The sequence below is a fragment of the Lethenteron reissneri genome, chromosome 4, assembly GCF_015708825.2.
Source record: "Lethenteron reissneri isolate LAM-NWPU_2019-01 chromosome 4, ASM1570882v1, whole genome shotgun sequence".
In the NCBI taxonomy this organism is placed as follows: domain Eukaryota; kingdom Metazoa; phylum Chordata; class Hyperoartia; order Petromyzontiformes; family Petromyzontidae; genus Lethenteron; species Lethenteron reissneri.
Genome location: NC_083782.1, coordinates 1030909 through 1055985, shown reverse-complemented (window position 1 = coordinate 1055985; position 25077 = coordinate 1030909). Strand labels below are relative to the sequence as shown.

Here is a 25077-nt window from a genome sequence, read left to right as displayed (position 1 = left end):
TCTTCGTTTCTGTGTTTCCGCGATTTTGCGACGTCGTGATACTGCAGATTAGGATTTAAATCAATGACAATAAATAATGTTACGATCTTTGATTCACTGATTACGTAAAACTCTTCCATCGGACAACCGCTGGTCGTCAGTCACCCAGCTCAGCGAAGCGGCCCATCACGTGCTGTCAATCGCCACGTGAATTGGCCACTTCGTCGGGCTGTCAATTGTGGTCGGGTTGCTTCTGAGGGGAGGCTGGCGGCCAGTGGGCCTTGCCTGGTGGGATAGGAGTGGTCCACTTTGTATTTGTAGGCGTTTTGGGGTTATCTGTTTCACCTTTCCTGTGTTTTGCGCTCCGATCGTGTTTTTATATCGTTCTGACTGCCCCTGCTGGGCACCTGTGAAAAAGGAACGTTGTAGCTCATCGGATTCCTCCCGTGTGTGTCCATCTTCTGATTGTGATTCTGAATCTCCGATCATATTGGCAACGCTGCGCCCCGGCGGCAGCCCCGGCGGCAGCCCCGGCGGCAGCCCCGGCGGCAGCCCCGGCGGCAGCCCCGGCGGCAGCCCCGGCGGCAGCCCGGCGGCAGCCCCGGCGGCAGCCCCGGCGGCAGCCCCGGCGGCAGCCCCGGCGGCAGCCCCGGCGGCAGCCCCGGCGGCAGCCCCGGCGGCAGCCCCGGCGCCGCCCCGGCGGCAGCCCCGGCGGCAGCCCCGGCGGCAGCCCCGGCGGCAGCCCGGCGGCAGCCCCGGCGGCAGCCCCGGCGGCCGCACCTGCTCGCCGCACCTGGCGAGCGATGGGCGGAGCGCCGCCGCTGGCGCCACCGTGGGATGGCCGCGGTGCAGCTGGTGCGAGCTCCGCAGGAGTTGGGATGGGGGAGGCGGCGGAGGGCGGGGGAGGAGGAGGGAGGGAGGGGGAGGGAGGGAGATGAGTGATGGTGGGAGGGAGGGGAGGGGGAGGGGGGGAGGGGAGGCTGTGAGAGCCTCCGTTTTATTTTTAAATTCTCCCATCAGCATCAAATGGAGATGAGATGAAACGACTCTAAGCTGCCTCCTGTGTTCCTGTCACGCTGCACACACACACGCTGCGCTCACCGGTGCAGCGTGTGTGTGTGTAGCGTGTGTGTGTGTGCAGTGTGTGTAGCGTGTGTGCAGCGTGAGTGTGCAGTGTGTGTGTAACGTGTGTGTGTGTGTAGTGTGTGTCTGTAGCATGTGTGTGTGTGCAGTGAGTGTGTGTGTGCAGTGTGTGTGTAGCGTGTGTGTGTGTAGTGTGTGTGTGTAGCGTGTGTGTGCAGGGTGTTTGTGCAGCGGTAGTGCAGCGTGTGTGTGTGTAGCGCGTGTGTGTAGCATTGTGCAGTGTGTGTGTGTGTGTGCAGTGTGTGTGTGTGTAGTGGGTGTAGTGTGTGGGTGTGTAGTGTGTATGTGCAGTGTGTGTGTGTGTGCAGCGTGTGTGTGTGTAGCGTGTGTGCAGTGTCTGTGTGTGCAGTGTGTGTGTGTGCAGCGTGTGTGTGTGTGCAGCGTGTGTGTATCGTGTGTGTAGCGTATGTGTGTAGCGTGTGTGCAGCGTGTGTGTGTGTAGCGTGTGTGCAGTGTGTGTGTGCAGTGTGGGTGTGTGTGCAGTGTGTGTGTGCGTGCAGTGTGTGTGTAGCGTGTGTGCAGTGTGTGTGCAGTGTGTGTGTGTGTGCAGTGTGTGTGTGTGCAGTGTGTGTAGCGTGTGTGCAGTGTGTGCGTGTGCAGTGTGTGTGTGTGAGTGTAGCGTGAGTGTGTGTAGTGTGTGTGTGTAGTGTGTGTGTGTGTGTAGTGTGTGTGTGTAGCGTGTGTGCAGTGTGTGTCTTCAGTGTGTGTAGTGTGTGTGTGTGCAACATGTGTGTGTGTGTGTGCAGCGTGTGTGTGTGTAGCGTGTGTGTAGTGTGTGTGTGTAGTGTGTGTGTTCGCAGTGTGTGTGTGCAGTGTGTGTGTGCAGCGTGTGTGTGTGTGCAGCGTGTGTGTGTGTGCAGCGTGTGTGTGTGTGTGTGTGTGTAGTGTGTGTGTAGCGTGTGTGCACTGTGTGTGTGCAGTGTGTGTGTGTGCAGCGTGAGTGCAGCGTGTGTGAGTGTAGCGTGTGTGAGTGTAGCGTGTGTGTGTGTAGCATGTGGGTGTGTAGCATGTGTGTGTGTAGCGTGTGTGAGTGTAGCGTGTGTGTGTGTAGCGTGTGTGTGTGTGTAGCGTGTGTGTAGCGTGTGTGTTTGTGCAGTGTGTGTGTGCGTGCAGTGTGTGTAAAGCGTGTGTGTGTAGTGTGTGCGTGTAGCGTGTGTGTGTAGTGTGTGTGTGCAGTGTGTGTGTGTGCAGCGTGAGTGCAGCGTGTGAGTGTAGCGTGTGTGTGTGTAGCGTGTGTGTAGCGTGTGTGTGTGTAGTGTGTGTAGCGTGTGTGTGTGTAGTGTGTGTGTAGTGTGTGTGTGTAGCGTGTGTGTAGCGTGTGTGTGTGAAGCGTGTGTGTGTGTGCAGTGTGTGTGTGTGTAGCGTGTGTGTGTGGGGGGGGAGCGGTAGTGTAGCGGTTAGCGAGCTCCGCTATGATTACGGCGACCCGAGTTAAATTCCCGCTCACGGCCAACACCGGTGACGATTATCTGAACCGGTCTGGGCCTCCCCTAGGTCGACTCAGCCTGGTGTGGTGTGTAAACATCGCTACGAGGGATACAAAGGCGGCTGGGCGTGGTTCTGGCGACCCACTCCCTCGTGTCGGCTGTCATAGATGCTCGCTAACAGCACTTGCCCCAGCAGTCTGTTAAAGGCTATACGGGGCATCTTTGTATTTTTGTGCGTGTGATAGTTGCTGCAATTGTTTGCGTGTTGCGTTATGGTCAATTACTGGGCGCGCATATCAGTGGCAATTCGTATTAGTGTCTGACCTGGGCCTCTCTCTTAGGTCAACTCAGCCATAAGTTCATCCCTGATGTGTGTGAACATCACCATCGGGGAGATAAAGGCGGCTAGGCGTGGCACTGGCTACATCCCTGTGTGCTGCGCTTAATAGGTGCTCCCTACCTTCACTTGTTTCACCGGTCCCCGTGCCTATTGTGCTGTTTATCACACACGTCTCACACTGGCTGTAAGAGGCATAACAATTAAGTGCGGTTGGTATCCGCGCCATCGTCCCAGGGCGACCATCGTGCTGGGAGACGCTGCGGCTCTTGCCCCGGACGCAGCCTGCAGCAGTTTCACGGTTGGGGGGGGGGGGGGGTGCTGCTTTGTGTGATCCCAATCGAGTAACTTGCGGTGTCATTTTTCAAGCGAGGACCGTGACGCCGGCACACAACGGCTCCACGCTTGCGAGCGAGGTCTAAAATACCTTCGACCTCCATTACCGTGAGCAAAGCGGTCGGCGCGTGGCATCTTACGGTCAATGCGCACCGCGATGTTAACCAGGGCGACCTGCCGGATTCGAGCCGCCCGGAGCAGGCGGTGCCGTCTGCGCCACCTGCCTCGTGTTGGCGTCAGGCGGGGGGCGGGGGGCTGACAGAGGGCGCATCCTTGCTGCTGCTGCTGCCTGTGCAGCTTATACGCAGGCAGGGGTGATTGGTCTCGGGGTGCGTGTGCGAGGCCGAGCAACGGGGAGCGGTAGTACAACGGTTAGCGCCCTGTGCTGCAAACCCGGCGATCCGAGTTCGATTCCCGCTCACGGCCAACACTCGTGACGATTATCTGAACCGGTCCTAGGCCTCCCAGTGGTAGACTCGGCCTCAAATGAGTATCTGGTTCGGTGTGTAAACATCACCATTGGGGAGACAAAGGCGGCCGGGCGAGGTGCTGGCCACTCACCCCCCTCGTGTATCACAGTGCCGGCCTTCACAGGTGCCCCAACAGTCTGTTCAGGCCACACGGGGGAGCCTTTGTGGCCAAGCGCAAGTTTGCTTTGTTCAGTCAGGTGACCGGCGTCTTGACCTGGGTCACCAGAACGACAACAAAGCAGCAACAAATAAATAAATAATCTCTACTTCGTCGTCGCGTGGGAAATCAAAACTATCGCACAAACATGAAACAACGTTCAATTGAACATTCTCTGCAGGGACAGTCGACTGGGGCAGATTACGTTTAGACCGATAACAGCACAATCACCACGATGATGATGTCAATGGGAGTTGTCGGGGCGCTGTGTGTCAGGGTGAATACCACACGGCTTGGATCCAAATGCCGGCCAGTCGGAGTGGTACTGGAAGAGACGCAGCCAATGTGAGGTGGCATTGTTGGGAACCAACCGGGAACGCCGCCTCTGGCAAATCGTGGATCAGGAGGGATTCTGGTCCTGGGGCCACGTAAGGAGGGAGTGAATGACTGATTGAGAGCAAGAAACATGACAGATTACTCAGTGGGCACCTGTGGAAAACTGGGGAGATGGCGCAAGGCCAGGAGCTGCGGAAGCAAGCGCGGTAGAGACAGCGGGCGACATTTACATCGAGGCCACACAGGACCTCATGAGAACAATACCCCCGCGTACTGTGGAGCATTCGCGGTATGTGCACGAAATTACGTCACCGGCCAGAGCAATTTGTGGCGTGCCATTTTGGGTTTAGTTTCGGTGCAAACAGTCCGTGTACTAGACCGAGGATGAGTTTTACTTGTATGACTGGATGCAAGGGGTTGACCTCTGAACAAACAAAGCAACCCGTGTTGAGCGTGTTACACAATCTACTGGCTTCAGACCTGCATCCACTCGCCCATCAGTGGTCCGTGTCCTCCTCTGGGCCTTCCACGGCACCCCCTCCGTGCTCGGCCCGCTGTCCTTGAGCCGTCAACAGGAGGTGCAAAGTTGAGCGATTATTTGGGCACTGTCAATGTCCGCACGATACGAGCCACTTTGTTGAGCGAGCTTATTGTTGGCCCGGTCGCTTCCTAGAAATACGTGAATACCCAAGTGGGCTTTACCGGGTGAGATACAAAAATAGTTGAGCTTCATTTGTGAAGAGGAGCCGGATTTGTATATTTTAAGTTATTACTCTTTGGGTCTTTCGGTAAAGTCACGTAGATAGAAAAATAAAAAGAGTATGAATTTCTATAATCACGAAAGCTTTAAGTCAAGATTTTAAGTGATTGTTTACATTTCCTATACTTTTTGTGTTTTTGTCTTGTTTATTGTTGTAACGATCTGACCCCGTGCCCCTGCTAGACATCTGTGGGAAAGAGCTTTACAGCTCATCGGATTCTTCTTCCGGTATAAACAAAGATTCTGGTTCTGACCGCCCCGTTTCCCGAGAAAGGCTGCGCTGCTCACACCTTGGAACTACAATGTGGCGCGCATGCCGCTCCTCGCAATATGTCTCTGACACCTGGACCCGGTGGGTGGGAGCAGCAACTTGGCTTCTCACATCAGCGAGCAGCTTTCTTTTTTTGAGCGGCGACTCTCGTGGCACTCTTCAGAGTCTGTGCGTCTGCTGGACGAGGAATCCGATGAGCTATGAAGCTGGATAGGAGTGCAAAGTACGGTCAGTTCTGCTATAACGCTGCGTGTTTTCACAACGCGATTAATGTTTTGGGGGACACATGTTTGTTAAATTGGATATAGCGCGATCGAGTGAACGGAAGTCCGTCGCGCGAGTCGGGGTAAGCGGTCGTACGGCAGCCTTGGCGGAGCATCACACAAGGCAGTGGGATGCTGCTGGATGCGGCGAGACGCTCCCGACGCACCTCGGTGGTTGTTCAGCATGCGTACTCATCTAAGGTGTTATCGCGGACTGTGCGCTACCCGATATTAGTCGTCTCGCTCGGCATGCAAACTTTGTTGACTTTAATTACAACGAGTGGCTTAGCGACTAACACTGTTACATGCGTTTTTCACTAATTTGCATGATTTTTACATAACGCGGTGTTCTTCAGGAACGCAACTACCGCGTTAAAGGAGAACGCACTGTACAAGAAAGGTCAATAAATCACATTAAAAATATACAAATTAAACTAAACACCTTTTTTAATCTTACCGAGATATTGACGCATTTCTCAGGAGCGACCTGGCTCACAAATGATATCGTCTAACAAATTGGCCTCATCGTGTGGACATTCGTCGCAGCAAAACAGTCCTCCAACTCAGCGCGCACGTTTCTTCAAGAGGCTGCCCTCCCCCCCTCTGTGACGTCACGAGCAGCTCATTAGCATGCGGCGCGGCTCGGTTACCCGTGGTGGAGCCGAGCCGCGCCGCCCCCCCCACTCCACTCGCGCCACGTGACGCACTGTACGCGCTTGGCGCCAATTCCCAACGAGAGAGAGAAGGGCTGCTGCTGCTGCTCTCAGGAGCGGTGGACGCGCAGTCTCCCCATTGCGGCCTCCCCATTGCAGTGGGGACACTGCGGCCTCCCCATTGCAATGGGGACACTGCGGCGTCCCCATTGCAGCCTCCCCACTACGGCGTCCCCACTGCGGCGTCCCCACTGCGGCCTCCCCACTGCGGCGTCCCCATCGCGGCGTCCCCATCGCGGTGCTTCTCGACTCGTGTTTGGCGACCACCGTGACCCCCACCGCCTTGTTTAATGTTGTTGCAGCCGAGTCGCATGCCCCCTTGCCTGACCCAACGTGGTTATCGGGCCGGTTACTCTGGGAAACCCGCATTGCTTACGATCGATGAGTTTAGAAACCTCTTTTATATCGTTATAGGTTACCATATGGATTCAAATTGTATCGTAGTTATTTTGTATGGGCAGAGTCATACGTGATTATTCAGCAATGACTCACGTACGATATAATTTCACACATTTATAAACCACCTCACGTACCCCCAGGGGCCGCGTTCATCCGGCTGAGAACCACTGCCTCTCTTGAACTGTTGAGGAAATGTGCAAAGTTCAATAATGATGATGATGAAGATGCAAATAGCTCCATTAATAGTGCACATCGCGTTGCGTGTTAATGACACCAGTGCCTTGCCCATCGCGGGTTTGCCTCTCGCGGGTTCGACCCCTCGCGGGTTTGACCCCTCGCGGGTTTGACCCCTCGCGCCAAAAGCATCGAGGCAAAGTGCTCGCCGGTCGCGCCCCCCGCGGCTCGACCGCTGGCGACAGACCTCGCACGCGATTCATGCAGGCGTCGTGAAGAAGAACTGCACGGGGAGAGACTGCGCCCCAACGCGGCTTTGTCTCACGCGGCTTTGGCTCCGCACGGTCCCCCTACCGAGGTCCACGATGCGGCTAAGATTCTCTCGGCAGGCAGTGCCCCGAGAGGGCTGCATCCGTTGTAAGGTGCCAACGCATCGACCGTGAGAGCCATTGATCCCCCGTGTGTGTGTGCACCTGGCCTGGCACCTTGGTGAAGTCGCCGCCTCTTCGTGGTGAATGCCGGGTCTTGTTGTTATGTGACAATGTAACTCACCGCGCACAACTCAAATGTTCCACAACAACAACCGCCATTAGCCACGAAGTTGCGGTGACGTTACCACGGCGCTCGTGCCAGGCTATGTGCATGTCAAGGGCACGTTCACACACGTTGTCTTATACAATATACCCGTCGGGTCGTGGAGGGGGTGAGTCGCGCGCACGCCGAGACGGCGACTCGTCGGCGTGCGAGTGCCGCGCCAAGGGAGGGGGGATGGAGGCGGCGGCTGTGTGTGTTGAGGTTTACATCGAGAACTAAAGAGTGCACACACACACGCAAGACGTGGAGCTTCACTCAGGATCCCTCATTAGAATAACAAGTGCGAAAATCACGTGCAAGTAATGAACGTGACCCCATGCTTCCCATTAGGTCTATTGTTTCCCATTAGGTCTATTGTTTCCCATTAGATCTATTGTTTCCCATTAGGTCTATTGTTTCCCATTAGATCTATTGTTTCCCATTAGGTCTATTGTTTCCCATTAGGTCTGTTGTTTCCCATTAGATGTATTGTTTCCCATTAGGTCTATTGTTTCCCATTAGGTCTATTGTTTCCCATTAGGTATATTGTTTCCCATTAGGTCTATTGTTTCCCATTAGGTCTATTGTTTCCCAATAGGTCTATTGTTTTTCATTATGTCTATTGTTTCCCATTAGGTCTATTGTTTCCCATTAGGTCTATTGTTTCCCATTAGGTCTATTGTTGATTGAACGCGGTTTCGTCCAACGCGGAATTTTGCCCAGGAATGTAACCCCCGTGTTCGGCGAGGTAATAAAAGATCCCCCGTATAGTGGTTAATAGACAGTTGGGACAAGTACTGTTTGCGAGTAGCACCTATGAATGCCGGTACGAAACACGAGGGGGTGGGTGGTCAGCATTACGCCCGGCCGCCTTTACGCATCGCACCAGGTACTCATTTGAGGCTGAGTCGACCTAGGGGACGCCCAGGATCGGTTCAGATAATCACCGGTGTTGGCCACGAGCGGGAATCGAACTCAGGTGACCTGGTTTGTTGCGCAGCGGGTGGGGTTGGAACTGAACGAGCGAAATCGGTCCGTGGCATGAGCACAGGGCGAGAAGCAAATGTCAATTGTTAAAAAAATCTACTGGGAATAAAATTATAAAAAATGAAGTCGACCATGATGGGAGCAGGCAGGGTTTAGGAAAGGTTCCTCTACCATTGACCACATCCACACTCGCAATCCGATTTTGGACAAGACTCATGAGTTTCAATCACCATTGGGCCGGATCCCTTGCAGATATAATTAATCTCTTGCAGAGGCGATCCAGTTTCCTTGGGTGGCAGAGTGGTGGCAGAGTGGTACCACTGGTGCCTCGCACCCAGAAGGGCCCTGGGTTCGATTCCCGACTCTGTTATTCTGGAGTTTATATGTTATTCCCGTAGTCTGAATGGGTTTCCTCCAATTGTTCTCATTTCTCCCATAGCTAAAAAAAACTGGAAATGTACCTGGTAATGGCCAAATCACATCTCAGTGGTGAAAAATTACACAATTGGGATTGCAGATAGCAATATTGCTCCTTACTGCGGCAACTTGGTAGGACATTATTGAGAAAGTGACTTGTAACTCGATGTGGTAATACTATTAATAATCCTTCCCTCTCTCCCTGTCTCTCTCATGCAGATTCGCCACAGAGGAATCGGTGACACCAGGTGACCTGGGAGGGTCCACGACTTCACTCTCCTTCTCTCACCACCACCAGTGAGTGATCACCACCCTGTACTCACCACCACCAGTGAGTGATCACCATTGTGAGTTCAAAGTTATTTGTCGGAACCAACTCTTGTTCCTGTAGAGTTAGTTGTATTTCTTATTGCTTTATGGTTATGCACTGTTTTGGCTGTTGTGTAACGCAGTCGTTTTTTTCCCCTGTGTTAATGTTGCACTTTGTCTCTGTGCTCTCGCAAATGAGACTCATCCCGGTATCGCGAGTCCTCACCTGGTTAAACAAAATAGACTTGAGAACTGGATGTATCGGACATTTCAAGGAATCAAGATGGAATGTTGGGAATCTCTCGCGATGTTAGGAGCTCCTGCTTCGAGGTGACCTTGTTTATCAAGACTCTCGACGGGTGCACGATGAGGCCTCGTGCCATATAAGGGCGCCTGCTCGGGCCCACAGGGTATGAAGTCTGCGCTGACCTGCTCTTTGGAGGTCAGCGAGTCGGTCCTCCGCCCAACGACCAGAGACCCGAGCGGGCAGTGGAGGTGACAGCGGCAACATGGGCGCGCGTGTGTAGCGACACGCGTGCATAGCGACACACGCTGCCCTGTACGTGTGCCTCTGCGTAGACGTGTGCCGTGGCAGGCCACGTGCGACCAGCGGCCATTCTCCTCTCTGGCTTCCTGGGTTAGCGGCTTACCACGAGCTCGTGCTCGCCGCTTTATTGCGTCGTGCTGATGCCGATCCACCTCCGCAAACCGCTGGCTTCTTGCTTTCGTACGGCGGGGAGGGAAAAGCGGCGTTGTTCAAACGCGTTATCATTTCTCCAACCAAGGAGGCGGCAGTCGACGCTGCGCCGATTGCAGCGGCGCCGCCAGAGTGACGCACGGACAGCGAGCTCGTCGGCAGCGCGTTGGTTGACAGCTTGGCATTCGCCGCGGTCGCGGTTCGCCGTTTCTGTGATGATCGTCCGTTGGTGGAAAGCGGACGCGCGTCCCCTGCGCTCGAGCGCGGTGTCGCGCTCGAGCGCGGTGTCGCGCTCGAGCGCAGGGGACGCGCTCGAGCGCGGTGTCGCGCTCGAGCGCGGTGTCGCGCTCGAGCGCGGTGTCGCGCTCGAGCGCAGGGGACGCGCTCGAGCGCGGTGTCGCGCTCGAGCGCGGTGTCGCGCTCGAGCGCAGGGGACGCGCTCGAGCGCGGTGTCGCGCTCGAGCGCGGTGTCGCGCTCGAGCGCGGTGTCGCGCTCGAGCGCAGGGGACGCGCTCGAGCGCGGTGTCGCGCTCGAGCGCGGTGTCGCGCTCGAGCGCAGGGGACGCGCTCGAGCGCGGTGTCGCGCTCGAGCGCGGTGTCGCGCTCGAGCGCGGTGTCGCGCTCGAGCGCGGTGTCGCGAGGTCCATGGTGGCCGTGGGAGAGAGGAGCCCGGTGATGTCGCGTCCTCAGTGACGCGTTCCTTTGTTGCCACGTCCATCGCCACACACGAATCCGTCCGGGGAGTGCAGACGTCTTTATGATCGACTTCATCATCATCATAACCAACATGACTCATTTGAAAACACTCGTTTGCGTCCTTGTGGAGAATATAAATAACAAAACAGACAAGCAGATGTCTGCTTCCAATGTCCGTCTCTGCACGTGAACAACAAGTCTTTCTGACTCACAGCACGGGCTTGTGGGAGTGCATAATTTCAGCTGCAGTGTTTCAAGGCAAGCAAATCTCTGCACTGGTTTCAACGTACAGTGTCTCATCAGCAGATTCAGGCTTTGCCTGAACCAATGCCATGGGTCCCAGTTCTTGTCTTAAAACCTGTCTTGAAGTCAGTGCTCGTGAAGTTATGTACTCCCAGAAGGCCGTGTGGCTGTGTATGTCCTGCTCATTTATTGTGTTACTCCTTTGAAAACGAATGCTGCAACTAAACAAAAGCCTTCGTGCATTCGCACAAAACTTTGCTGGAGACATCGTTCCCCCTCGGTCCAATCCCTGATCGAAAGCCCCCCCGTCACCCACTGCCACCCGGGAGCGTGGGTTGTTGTGGAGTCAAGACGAGTCGACGTGACGCCGTGTACGTGCGGACGACGCGCGCCGTGGGTCGCTTTAACAAGCGCGCGTGTACGCGACGCCAGTGAGCGCGTGGTGAGTGAGCGTGTGCGTCTGCCATTCGATGTCCTGGACACCCTTTGCAAATGAGATGTTCCACATCAAGGGATCATCCAAGTAATACAACAAAAATTTTGATTTAAATAATAAAGAGATGCAATCTGTAACGCGCGTTATATTTTGCAGACGTCGTAAATGACGGTGACTCTGAAGCGCGGAGCGGAGCTTGGTGTCGCTTGAGAGCCAGGGGAGAGAGGTGGGGCCTTTACAGATAGAGGCGGCGCCTTTAAATATAGAGATGGGGCCTTTAAGGAAGAGGTGGGGCCTTATGAAAGATGTGGGCCTTTAAGCGTCACTTAAAGTCAGGGCAGATTGCATGCTGCTGCTGTGAATGTGCAGCAGCAGTGGGGACGACGATGATGATTGCCGCCTTCCAGACGGCGGGGCCTGCCACGGAGAATCCACACCTGGCAGTGGCGGCCCGACTTCTTGGCGTAGAGGGGAAGAGGGCGAGGAGGTTGTGAGTCGCTCTTGTGCTGCTGCTGAGGTTTAGCAGCACCGTGAGCTGCTGCGGGTGCAGGGAGATGGTCCAGGAGAGAGACGCGGTGGACGACCGAGCGTAGAGGCGCGGTGGTGGCACAGGCAGCAGGCGCTCTTGTGGCCGAGCCCGCTGCTGGCGATGAGCGCTCTGTGCAATAGCCAGGGTTAAGTTTTATTTCAGGGATATTACTCAAGCGATGGACAAATGTGACAACTGCAGCTTTTAGCGTCACTTTTGACGGGAGCCGGTGGCAGTGGCCGTGCCGCGAGACAAATAGCGCAGCGCGGCCGCTCATTCACCGCTCATTCAGCGGGTCGCCCTGGCTGCCTCGTTAAGTCATTTCATAAAATCGTTGCTCGTGGCTTTTGAAGGGACAGAGTTGAATGGCTCCGGGCGGTTGAGCCGGGTGTTTGTTTTTAGGTGCGGTTATGCCTTGCGGAAATCGACGCATTTGCCGTGACGTTTGTTCGGGTTGTTGGCGTCTGCGTTGTGGGATGTTTAAATTGTTAATTCACTAAATTGTGATGATGGTAAAACTGATGTGGGACACCAGTTCTATCCGGGCAAACACTAAACCCATCGACGGCTTCCTTATGAATTTGACCCGAGCCATTCCTGGAGTCAGCGCAACCGCGTGCGATCATGCGGTCGTCGCGGTGCCTTGCGCAATCGCGGCACGCGCCGGCTGCTATGCGCTCTGCTCGTCGGCGAGTGCGTGCACCGAGCAGTCGCACGGTCCCCTGCTGAGTGACGATCTCTCCATCCTAACATCACCACCACCACTACTGAGTGACGACCTCTCTATCCTGACACCACCACCACCACTACCGAGTGATGACCTCTCCATCCTGACACCACCACCACCACTGAGTGACGACCTCTCCATCCTGACACCACCACCACCACCACTGAGTGACGACCTCTCCACCCTGACACCACCACCACCACTGAGTGATGACCTCTCCATCCTGACACCACCACCACCACCACTGAGTGACGACCTCTCCATCCTGACACCACCATCACTACTGAGTGACGACCTCTCCATCCTGACACCACCACCACTACTGAGTGACGACCTCTCCACCCTGACACCACCACCACTACTGAGTGACGACCTCTCCATCCTGACACCACCACCACTGAGTCACGACCTCTCCATCCTGACACCACCACCACTGAGTGACGACCTCTCCATCCTGACACCACCACCACCACTGAGTGACGACCTCTCCATCCTGACACCACCACCACCACTGAGTGACGACCTCTCCATCCTGACACCACCACCACCACTGAGTGACGACCTCTCCACCCTGACACCACCACCACTACTGAGTGACGACCTCTCCATCCTGACACCACCACCACCACTGAGTGACGACCTCTCCACCCTGACACCACCACCACTACTGAGTGACGACCTCTCCATCCTGACACCACCACCACTGAGTCACGACCTCTCCATCCTGACACCACCACTACTGAGTGACGACCTCTCCATCCTGACACCACCACCACCACCACTGAGTGACGACCTCTCCATCCTGACACCACCACCACCACTGAGTGACGACCTCTCCATCCTGACACCACCACCACCACTGAGTCACGACCTCTCCACTCTTACACCACACCCACCACTGAGTGACGACCTCTCCATCCTGACACCACCACCACTACTAAGTGACGACCTCTCCATCCTGACACCACCACCACCGCTGCTGAGTCACGACTTCCCCATCCTGACGGAATTCCACCGCCATTGGTGTTGTGATTGAAATAAATAGAAAAACTGAAAAGGTATAAATCGCACGAAAAGCAATTTGTTGTGTTGTAAAATGGCACTTTGCATGGGAACGTTGTTTCATGCATATAATTTGCCATCTCTCTGGTCTAGACAGATGATTTACACGTTGCTTAGCAGCTGTCGCTGGCATTGCTTCGTGCAGGGCCTACTGCATCCACGTATGCTCTCTACACTGAGTGACGGATTGTGTGTGTCTTGTGCCTTGCTAGGCACTGTGTATGGTAATGCGCGGTGTCTATGCGTCAGGTCACGTGCCCTCTCTACGCAGTGCACTCAATGTCGGAGTCTGTCCGGCGTGTGTACTGGATTGAATGAACGCTTCCAGAAGGCCGTGGATGGGGATGTCCACTTATTTTGTTCATTATTATTTTCATTCTGCTGATTTACACAGGAAGAGCTCACTGAGCCTCAAGGCTCGTTGGCAGGAGGGTCCTGCCAAGTTGTTCGTAGTGGGGGGGGGGGAGCGATGTTGCCGCTGTGTGTGATTCCAATCGAGTAGTTTTCAGGGTCGTTTTGCAGCATTGGGATGTTTGGCCAATACCGGTTACACTGCGGGTTTTTTTCTTTAGCAATGGTAGAACAAGGGGAGGACATACAAACTCCCCGAATAGCCTCGACAGACTGTGGGGGAAAGTGATGTTAGTGGGCACCTATGAAGGCCGGCACACCACACAAGGGGGTGAGTGGTCAGCACCACGCCTGGCCGCCTTTGTCTATCTAGTAGCGATGTTTACACAAAGCACAGGTACTTATTTGAGACGGAGTCGACCTAGGGGAGGCCCGGAACCAGTTAATAAAATCGTCACTGATGTTGACCGTGAGCAGGAATCGAACTCGGGTGGCCAGGTTTGTCGCGCAGTGCGCTAACCGCTGCATGACCACACACTCGCCACACGATCTAACACTCTCACGAGAACAGGGGGGTGGAACAAACAAACTTCACGGAGAAAGGAACCCGAGTTAGGAATCAAACCCAGGTGCTCCCCGTGGTGAGGCACGAAGTGCCACCACTGCGCTGGCACCGTGCCGCACTAAACGATCAGAGGCCAGCGAAGCGCTCGGCCCGTTCTGCACGTCGAGACCTGGATCGTCACACTCACTGCGCACGCGTCGACCGCGCGCCTACCAGCCCTTCATCTCGTATCGCTACCGAGTCTCTCTTTCTCTCTTCCGTGCGGCATTTTGAGCAGCAACCGATTGAGCATCGTAGTCGCGTGTCGAGTCTGGTAATCCGCGCGATGCCGTGCGGGGTCGCCGGGTGCGTAGGGGTCCGTGCCAGCGTGTGGGGTTCATTTGAAACCTCACGCGAAGGAGATGGCTCGTGCCTGCCCGTGGGTTGTTCAAACGTTGTTAATTAATTACTTAATAATAATGCAAGTTTGTAACGTGTAAATCACCCTGTGACTCAGAGGCACGAGAGAGGGTGGGGCCTTTAGGTGTCTGTTAAAAGTCGGTGGAGACTGCACGCACGCCGCTGCTTCTGCTGTGAATGAGCGGCAGTGGGGACGACGACGATGACGACCATGATAACAATGACGACGATAATGACAATTACAATGATGATGACGACGATGATGATGATGACGATCATGATAACAATGACGATGATGACAATTACAATGATGATGATGATGACAATGATGATGATGATGACAATGATGATGACGACGATGATGATGACAATGATGATGATGATGACAATTACAATGATGATGACGACGATGATGATGATGACAATGATGATGACGACGATGATGATGATGATGATGACAATGATGATGACGATGATGACAATTACAATGATGATGACGACGATGATGATGATGATGACAATGATGATGGCTGCGTTCCAGCCAGTGGGGGGCTGCTATGGAGAAACGGCGCCCACCAGTGGCAGCGCCCCGGTCCTTGGTGTCGAGAGTGAGGGGAGGAAGCTGGGAGTCACGCGTGGCTGCAGGGGGGTTATGCGACTCCTACAGCAACTAGTGGCTGCTACATTCATCAAAAACATTTAACAAATTATGACCCTTGAATTGAATCGCCAATGCCGAGTCAAGGAGATTCATCACAAGAGCAGAAGGCGACTCATTCGTGATGAGAACGCGACGGGTGTCAACAACCGCGGCTGGTCCAGCTCGTGGTGGTGGCACCACGGTCATCACGCTGGGATAGCAACCACACGTGGCCGCTCCTAAAACTACAAAACTTTTCTTTATTTTACCAGGTAAGTTATTTAGCTCGTTTTCAGAAGCGACCTGGCTATCACAAGTGAGAGCTCAGCGAAGTGGCTTATCGTGTGGACATTTATAGCAGCCAAATACTCTTAAACGCGTGATGAACGTGAGAATAATCTTAAAGTATATTCTGTACTTTTACTGGGAGCCAGTGCAGGGAGGAAAGAATGCGAGTCATAAGGTCAAGACGATTGAGATCTGGTAATAGCCCTGGCCAGCTGAGTTTTGAATATTTAGTAGTTTATTTAAAAGGAGCACCACAGTTCTTAGTCGAGCTATGTTGCTTAAACAAAAAAAGATTTTTTTATTAAAACTAAACAATTTTTTATTTTTCCAGGTAAGGCCCAATGAGCTATGTAGCTCTTTTTCACGCCTTATCATGTGGAAATGTATTGCAGCAAATACCCTAAACGCGTGATGGTGATTCTAAATGTGGAGGGGATAACTGGAGGACCCGGTGAAAAATCCACGCGTCGACGGGGGAGAGAGACACGCAAATTCCAAATATAACTACCAGGCAAGGTAGTTAACATCTCGGCACCGATTCAATCTCCCAGCAGCTAAAAGGCTGGGGTCAAGGCTTCTCGAACTCTTCTCCCCCATGCTCTCGCCCCATCGTGGCTCGGGCTACGACGCCGCTGCGCTGGAGCGAGCGCTGCTCCCCCGTTGAAGCTGCGCTCTCTGCCGAGTCGCGGCGGCGCTGTAGTTAGCGGCGGGGCCGTAGCGGCGATTAAACTAAAAACTATTTTATTTCACCAGGTAAGACCCACTGAGCTGTATAGCATCAACGCATCTTCCCCCCCCCATCCCGACTCGTGCTCGCCTGGCTCGTCTACGGACGTCGACCGCCCGGAGACCTGCAGCTTGCCCCAGTCACCTCAACGCCAGCAGTTGGGAATTCTCACAAAGCGGCCGGCGAGGATTTACGGACGGGCGGGGATGGAGTTGGGGTGACAGCAGCACGTGGCAGCGAGAGTCACCGAGCGTGCCGATCCACACCCCGGCGGGTGGCGGTGCGTCCGCCAGACCTCCGGTTCCCCCAGGGGGGATCCCACGGCCCCCGTCATTGGCATTGCGCTCGTAGACGACCCCGGGGAAGCCTCGCCGAGTCTCAAGACTTTCTCAGGAGGGCCTGGCTGCCATGGTGGCTAGACGGTGTTAACTTCCTCGCCCGGTATGCAGGAGGTCGTAGTTTCGATCCCGACTCTGACGCCTGCTGTATATTGGAGTTTGCATTTTCTCCCCGTGGTCGTGTGGAATTTTCTCCGGATCCTCCGGTTTTTACCTCCATATTTAGATTCAACGTTTCGCAGAGAATTTGGCTGCGAAACATTTTCACGTGATACACCACTTCGTGCCCAGGTCGCTTCTTTAAAGAGCTACACAGCTCAGTGGACCTTACCTGGTAAAATAAAAATTGTTTAGTTTCAAGTTGTTCGCAGTAGGGGGGGTGGGGGGGCAATTCTGCTGCTGTCTGCGATCCCCCATTGCGGTGTCATTATTCAACATTGGGATGTTGTGGCCAATATCGGTTACGTTGCGTGTGTGCATGTTTAGCTATGGGAGGGGGGGCGGTGGGGGGAGAACATACAGACGCCACGTAGACAGTGCGCCTGAGCCGCAAATCAACCCTGGAGAATCTTGCCACGAGGCGCGAGAGTCACCACTGCGCTGCCTGCACCGCCGCCGCCGCCCTGCCGTGTAACAACAAGATGGTGATGTGCGCTTGAGAGAGCCGCCCTCCTCTACGCCGGGGGGGGACGTCTCGGAGCGCTTTCCCGCGTGGTGAGCGGCGCATTCCACATCGAGGCGACGGTTGTGACCCTGAGCAAGAAGCGGCTGTTCGCACTGCTGCAGGAGGCGTTTGCTCTGCGCCAGAGGGTTCACGAAACGCGGCCCGACACGGCCGCCGGTGCCGCGTTAGGTGGGGAGCGTTTGAAATCGGCATCTGGCTTTCCACGTGGACCCTCTGTCATCTCCCGCTCCCTCCCCGTGTTCATCGCTAGGCGGTGATTAAATGCCGCTCCGCTATTAAGTTATTTATAAGCTTGTGATTAATCAATGGGCGCCGTTCCCCCAGAGGACGAGCGGACGGGAGCGCAGTGTCTGATTAACGCGCGGCCGCCGCAACCGCGCGACAACTCACTTCCGTGGGGGCCAGAGCGGCACATGCCCCCCCCCAACCTTCCTTTTGTGCCCCCTCCCGCACGATGGGGTGGAATCATCAGCTGTCAGCTGTCAAGCCCCGGTGCCCCAGAGCTTCCCGGAGGCCCGGGACAGAATACCACGTGGGGAAGGGTGTCTTATTCGTAGTCATTTACAATGATCACGTCGGCTTGTAACGCTGCGCCGGCACCGCCGCACGGTGTTCGCTCGCTCCCGTGGAGAGGACGACTGAAAGGCGCGAGGAGGAACCGCAGGCGGGTGGGAAGGAAGCAGGCACCGCGGTATGGAGGGGCCGGCACTCCCAACGATTTCCCAAGCTCTACGGTTCTCTATGTATGGGAGTTTTACCAGCCCAATAAATGAGCGTTTGTATGTGGGAGGAAACCGGAGCACTGAGAGAAAACTCACTAGTGCGAGGGGGCAACACTCCAGGGGCGGTTTCTTCATTAGGGCGATTGGGCGACGCACCACCAATGTCATTCAACCACAGAGTTACGCTGGCCGTCACTGTGCCTCTGGATATAGTCCAATCAGCGTCATGTCACGTTCTGTGGAGTACCGCCTCTTTTTGGGCGATTTCACTCCGGCTGAGAATCGCCCCGAGTGGCCCCATAGACTTACATTCAGAGATGTTTTTTTCGACCGGGGGGCGCTGCAATGCATTCTCTATGGCTTCCGGGAGGGCTCGCCCTAACATGCTTACGTCATCATACGTAAGCACGTTTCATCCAACAATATAATTTGTCGCCACCTAGTGGAATCTTTAATAAAATAAACTTGAGTGGATTGTATTAATAGTGAGTATAGAAACAAACAAGATGTATTGTAAGTCACTTTATTTTTCATTACTATTAAAGAAGTGAAGTTGCCTTTACATGCTTAAGCTGTTAATTTATCCATTGCATGGGTGGACCTTATCCTTATCAATCATCCAGACATTTGCCCCCCCTGAGAGATTTTGCAGGAGCCGCCACTGCAACACTCTATCCCATACAAAAGGGACGTGATATGAGTGCGCATGTTGCTGTGCCGCCTTCTGGCTCCTCGACGCTCGCACGAAGGCAGTTTTGTAATATTCGTGCGATGATCCACCACCCCTCGCCGCTACCTCCCCAGCGCTTGTTTACTACGGGCCATGTGCACAGCCACCACCGCCCAGTAGCCACATGCCAATTGTGAGGCGCTCTGTCGCGTGAGCCCCGCCTGCTTCACAGTGCACATTAAGGATCCTGCTATATAATTGGAACAGAGTAGACCATTTTATGCCGGCATCACGGTCCAAATTTTGTACGTATGTTTGTTGAACTTCTTTCGCACCGTACGTAGCCAACCGTGCTAATCGGAGGTGCGGGCTAATCGAAAAACGATGCCCACAATATGACTCGATTGGGATGACACACAGCAGCAACATCCGCCCCGACTGCCAAACGCCTGCGGCCTGTGTCTGTGAGTGGGGCGACGGCGCCAACAGCGCACAGTGCTGATGATTTGAACGTTTGATTTTATTGCGCGATTTGGGACGCGCACTGCGGTGCTCGCTGATCTAAACCAGGAGCGACGGCGGACCTCGCGTGGGAGCCAGGGAGCCGTGTTGGCTGGAAACATCTAATAGATAAAAACCTCCACATTTATATTGTTGAGCGCGTGGTGTTGAGGAAAACAATTCCTCGACTGCACGCGGCAGATGCCAGGGAAAACTACGGTGGAAAGATACAGTGGGACATTATATCGTGGTACACAACTCGTCGGTGCGGAGAAGAAAAAAAATTGTCCGACAATGTCTCCTTGAGATATCTGTCTCTCACCACGAACATATTTCTTACACAACCCGCCAGCCGCACGGCCTTCCCAGCTGCTCAAAGACGATCATCTGGGTTGGCGTCTTGCCGTTTCGGCTGTGATGACGAGCTGGGAGTTAGCAATCCGCCTCTGATGTTCGAGCTCGACAAAGCACAGCTGATCCATGGCTCAGTAGTGCAATGGGCCGTGGCGACGCTGCCGCCCTCCTACGTGCGGTGTGAGTGACCGCATCCGCCGCACATCAGCAGATGCGGATACCTGATACACAATTGGAAGAAAAAAAAATCTCCAGCAGTGCGACTGTGGTCATCCAGAACAGAGACCACACAACGTATAGCGACGCAAAGCCCCAATCCACAAATACGAAGGAGACATCACAGCGCTGAAACACGCCGCCGCTACTCCTGACGCGATTATCTGGACTCGACCACCTGCATCTACATCAGCAGGAGCCGTACGCAAGGAGGAGGAGTGACCGTGCGGTGAGGTGCACTCTGGGGGGTCCCAACCCGTGGGTCAGACCCCCCCCCCCCCTCCTCAGGGGCGTACGGAAATCTTTTGGTGGGTGGCATGGATACCGTGCAGGAAATGTGGATGACAGGATGAGCGATTGTCGTTGTGTACCAGCGAGTGTTGTTGGGTAGGGGATAGAGAGAGCGGCAGGGAGAGACAGTGGTAAGGAGAGAGTGGCAGAGACTTTTTTTAACAACTTTTATTGCCGCCAGCAGCAACAGCACTGGAGGCGATTCCGGCACGAAATACACAAAGTCACCAGCAAACAAATAAACAAAACGCTATAAATCCACGCGCTGTGGCGCCAAATGCACCGCGCACAACACGAAAGAAAAGTCACGTGGTGGTGGTGTTCATCGTGCACGTCACGGTGACGAGCGAGCGCTTCAGAAGGTGAACACCACGAGGGTGCCGTCCACGCTGGTACAGAGAGGGGCTTGTCCGGCTCCCCAGCGTTCGAAGAAGACGCGCACATCACCGACATGTGTGTGGTACATGGCGTGCTCCAGCCGGAGCCGCGCCTTGAGCAGGCCCCTGAACACTGGAAGCACAGAGCAGCCATCAGTGTCACCTTGCAGCATCTTTTTCCTCGTTCTGTACACCGCCATCCTCGCCTGAGCACAGGCTCAGGCGAGGATGGCGGTGTTGAGAGAAGCGAGAGAGAGAGTGGCAGTGAGTGGTGGTGATGGTGGTGTGGTGGTGGTAGTCGTTGTGGTCGTGGTGGTGGTGGTCGTGGTGTGGTAGTCGTGGTGGTGGTCGTGGTGGTAGTCGTGGTGGTGGTCGTGGTGGTGGTAGTCGTGGTGATAGTCGTGGTGGTGGTCGTGGTGGTAGTCGTGGTGGTGGTGGTAGTCGTGGTGGTGGTAGTCGTAGTGTGGTAGTCGTGGTGTGGTAGTCGTGGTGTGGTAGTCGTGGTGGTGGTCTTGGTGGTGGTAGTCGTGGTGCTGGTGGTCGTGTTGGTGGTGGTGGTGGTAGTCGTGGTGGTTGTGCTGGTGAGGCAACCCAGCCCCTCGTGCGCCGTGCAGGCCTTCGTCGGTGCTCGCTAACAGCACTTGCTCCAGCAGTCCGCTCAGGCTGTGGGGGGGATCTTTGTCTTTGGCGGTGGCTGTGGCTGCGCTGCCCCCTGGTGGCTGCGCGCGAGCATCGCCGCGTCCCGCGCGGTTCGCGGCCTCCGCACAGTGAACTCGAGCTCGGGAGAGAGGAACCCGCACAGAGGGACAACTTTTGTCACTCACAACACGTGTTACTCACAACACGTGCCACTCACAACACGTGCCACTCACAACACGTGCCACTCACAACACGTGCCACTCACAACACGTGCCACTCACAACACGTGTCTTGTCAATCGCAACCACGACCACCACCACGACTACCACCACGACCACCACCACGACTACCACACCACGACCACCACCACCACGACCACAACGACTACCTCTTGTGGGGCTGGGTGAAGTATCGACATCATCACCACCACCACCACGATGGTAGAGACTAAAACAACTGGGCAGATGGTGCGATCTCTCCTTCACAAACCCCTCCTCGCACACACACGCCAGCACGTGTGTGTGTGAGGTCGCCAGGACGTGTTGGCACACCTCCTCCGCCACGCAGCGCTCGTTCTTGCCGTGCGCAATTTCAGCGGCATTGGTTCAGCACGAGGACAAACGTGGCACCGGTTTCGACTTTCAGTGCCCCATCAGCAGTCGGGCTGCTTGCGTGAACCACAGTGGCCAGGCGATGTTAACTACTTCGCCTGGTATACAGGAGGTCGTGGGTTCAATTCCGACCCTGGCGCCTGCTGTAGTACATTTGGAGTTTGCGTGTTCTTCCTGTGGTCACGTGGATTTTTCTCCAGAAGAGTATTTGGATGCTATAAATGTCTACACGATGAGAATCCACCTCGTCAAGAGCTATCATTTGTGACCAGGTCGCTTCTGAAAAAGGGCTACTCTAGCTCAGTGATGCCTTAATCTGCGATAAAACAAAAAAAATAGTTGATAGTTGAATAACCAATGCTGGCGACCTGCCCACCGCACGTGTGTGGGTCTCTGGGGGGCCCTCGAGGTGAGCTGGGGGGCCCGGCTCGCCAGGGGGCGCCAGAGACGCGGCGCCGCGTCTCGGCGCAGACGACCCCCGGGATTTGATCACCCACGAAGCTGCCAGTGGTCCACCCTGAACCGCATCCACTGCACGAACCATGGCAGCGGGTGCGGGTACCTGATTATGCACACATGGGAAATAAATAATTGAAACTCCAGAAGCGTGCGGCTGTGGTCATCCAGAACAGGCCGTACAACTGACGACGACGCAATGCCCCGATCCACAAATCCGAAGGAGACGTCACAGCGACGATGGCGCACGACTCCGCTGCTCACGACCCCGTGATCTGAGCTGAACCACCTGGGTGTGACATTGAGGTCTCCACGAGCAGCCGTACGACGAGAAGAAGCTCCTCGATGCTCATGGCCACACCGGTCTCGGCTGTGGCGCTACCTGAGGGCCCTTTGTTGTTGGACTTCGTTGGCTCTTCTTAGTGCGAGGGGGGAGACGCGAGGTTGACACTCGGCGGTTTCTGAGCGGCAACGTCTGCAACTTCAAACAAGGACGAAAATAAAGACACAAACCGCTCCGTTTGAGTAATGTTTACAAGGTTTGTGTTGACACTTTTTCAAGCGGCTGTTTATGTTGAGATATTGGCAGGAGGAGGCCCCGGAGTGCCAAGCTCAGCCCACACACACACGCACTGTACACGGGGACACCCAGACACATTCCTGCAGTGCAGTACAACCACGTGTCGCATCAGTGGTGGCTACGCACGTCGCCTGAGATCCAGCACTGTGGATGCGAGGGTTGATGGATCGCAAACTCCGTGTGCGTTGAGGTGCCATACCCTGGCTCGCCAGGAGAAGGCGGCACGGCAAGTGTGTGTGCGTTGAGGTGCCATACCCTGGCTCGCCAGGAGAAGGCGGCACGGCAAGTGTGTGTGCGTTGAGGTGCCATACCCTGGCTCGCCAGGAGAAGGCGGCACGGCAAGTGTGTGTGCGTCGAGGTGCCATACCCTGGCTCGCCAGGAGAAGGCGGCACGGCAAGTGTGTGTGCGTTGAGGTGCCATACCCTGGCTCGCCAGGAGAAGGCGGCACGGCAAGTGTGTGTGCGTTGAGGTGCCATACCCTGGCTCGCCAGGAGAAGGCGGCACGGCAAGTGTCGGTGGTAGCGCGTTGACCCCTCGCGAGCGTGAGCTTGTTGTTTTCCCTGGGTGCTCCGATTTCCTCCGACGTGTATAAAACCAATTGTTTGAAAACATTATAAAACCCCAATGTGACAGCAGTACCCTTCCGAAAAAGAGCCCTACGACTCTCCTGGATGAATAAGTTATCATTGTTAAACTCAGATCACGGTGCGACCCCGTGCTCTCGGTGTGGGGGGGGGGGGACACTGCATGGATCCGTCTGTTAACGCCGATTCTCGAGTTCACACTGCAAGCGCTGCGGTGGAGCCCGCGTGCAAGAATCGACGCGCATCACGCGCACACGTGGTTTCGTGACGCCCCTGCAGCCACTGGAAGGCACTATCATTCACGGTGCAAAGTTACAAGAAAATTGTCCATTTCAGCAAACTCCCCGCGGTGGCCGGCAGGATGGAAGCCGCCCACAACCTGGGTCCACACCCGAAGCGTCGAGTCGCGCGACTGGGTTGCGTGCGACTCGCTTGCATGTAGACGTCTATGGCAGTAATTCTAGATTTGAAGCTTTCGTGACTGCAAGGATTCATATTCTTAGGTTTTTTCGGTAAAGTCACGTAGGTAAAACATCAAAATTAATAAAAATAAAATAAAGATCACGACGTTTCGGAGGCAACACCGAAAAAACCTAAGAATATGAGTCTATGGCAGTATTAACCAGGGCGGCCCACCGTAGTCGCACCGCGAACCTCTGCAGCAAGCGGCGAGAACGCGTCACCCCAGTGGCAGCGGCCGCCCGCGTGGATGGGAGCCCGCGCCTTCGCGTGCGTTGTTAAATCTATCTGTGCGGCGCTGACGGGCGCACCCCACGGGAGAGACGGGGGAAGCCCCACGTTCAAAGTCTCGGCCGCCTTTGATAGAGATCCTGACGGCGGCAGCTGTGAGGGTTTGCCGCTTAAGCCGAGCGCGCCCGCAGATTCTCAATGTTGGGCGCTCGCGCGGACAAATCTCCACCAAACAAAGGTCGAGTGGCCGCTGCCTTTGAAATGTAAAGCGCTCTCGTCGCGTGGTGTGGCCGTCGCCACGTTTCTCGTGGCAACACAGCCAACCGCGAGCACAACCAGGGCCACGCTCACCGCGGTGCAGCTGAGCAATTACAGCAGCAGCAGTCATGGTCATCGGCCGTGGTCAATTCACTGCCGGACGAAGGCTTCCCCCAAGGGTTTGTATGTTCTCCCACTGTTCTGAAGAGTGAGTGAGAGTGAATGTGTAGCGTTCTCAAAATGCACCTGGAACGGCACAGGCGCCGTGGTGACGCCACCGTCACATAGTGCCAATGGCGAGTATTGATAGCCTACAACAACTACCAAGCCCCAGGTGGATAAAACGCAGCAAGTTGGCACAGTAGAGGGCACGGATGGTGCACCTGCCAGTCATCTCAGTTAGTCAACCCATGGCACCTGGGTCTGTCCCGTGACCTGTCGGCGAGCCTTCGACACTTGACGTGGCATCAAAGTGCACCTCACCTGGCACAGGCGCCGTAGTGACGCCACCGGCACTTTGTGGGAATGGAGTGTACAGAATACCCAGGCAGGTGCTTAGTTTTGGAGGGGCTGATGGTAAGTCCCCACCTCTTAGTGGCAAGCTCCAGGTTCAGCAGCAGTGCCTCCAACTCCTCCTCTGAGTGAGCAGCAATTACCAGATCATCGGCATACATAACATGGTTGAGCAATCGG

At 55.2% G+C, this 25077-nt stretch overlaps 1 protein-coding gene across 2 annotated transcripts in view; it reads left to right on the top strand.

Moving 5' to 3' along the window:
• LOC133348822 (cAMP-specific 3',5'-cyclic phosphodiesterase 4B-like) overlaps positions 1-25077 on the top strand; it is a 285363-nt gene that overhangs the window by 111133 nt on the left and 149153 nt on the right. For both annotated transcript variants that reach the window (XM_061561864.1, XM_061561855.1), the window contains exon 2: positions 8962-9039. In XM_061561864.1, coding sequence (XP_061417848.1) covers positions 8962-9039 — 78 coding nt within the window. The remainder of the gene's footprint in view (positions 1-8961; positions 9040-25077) is intronic.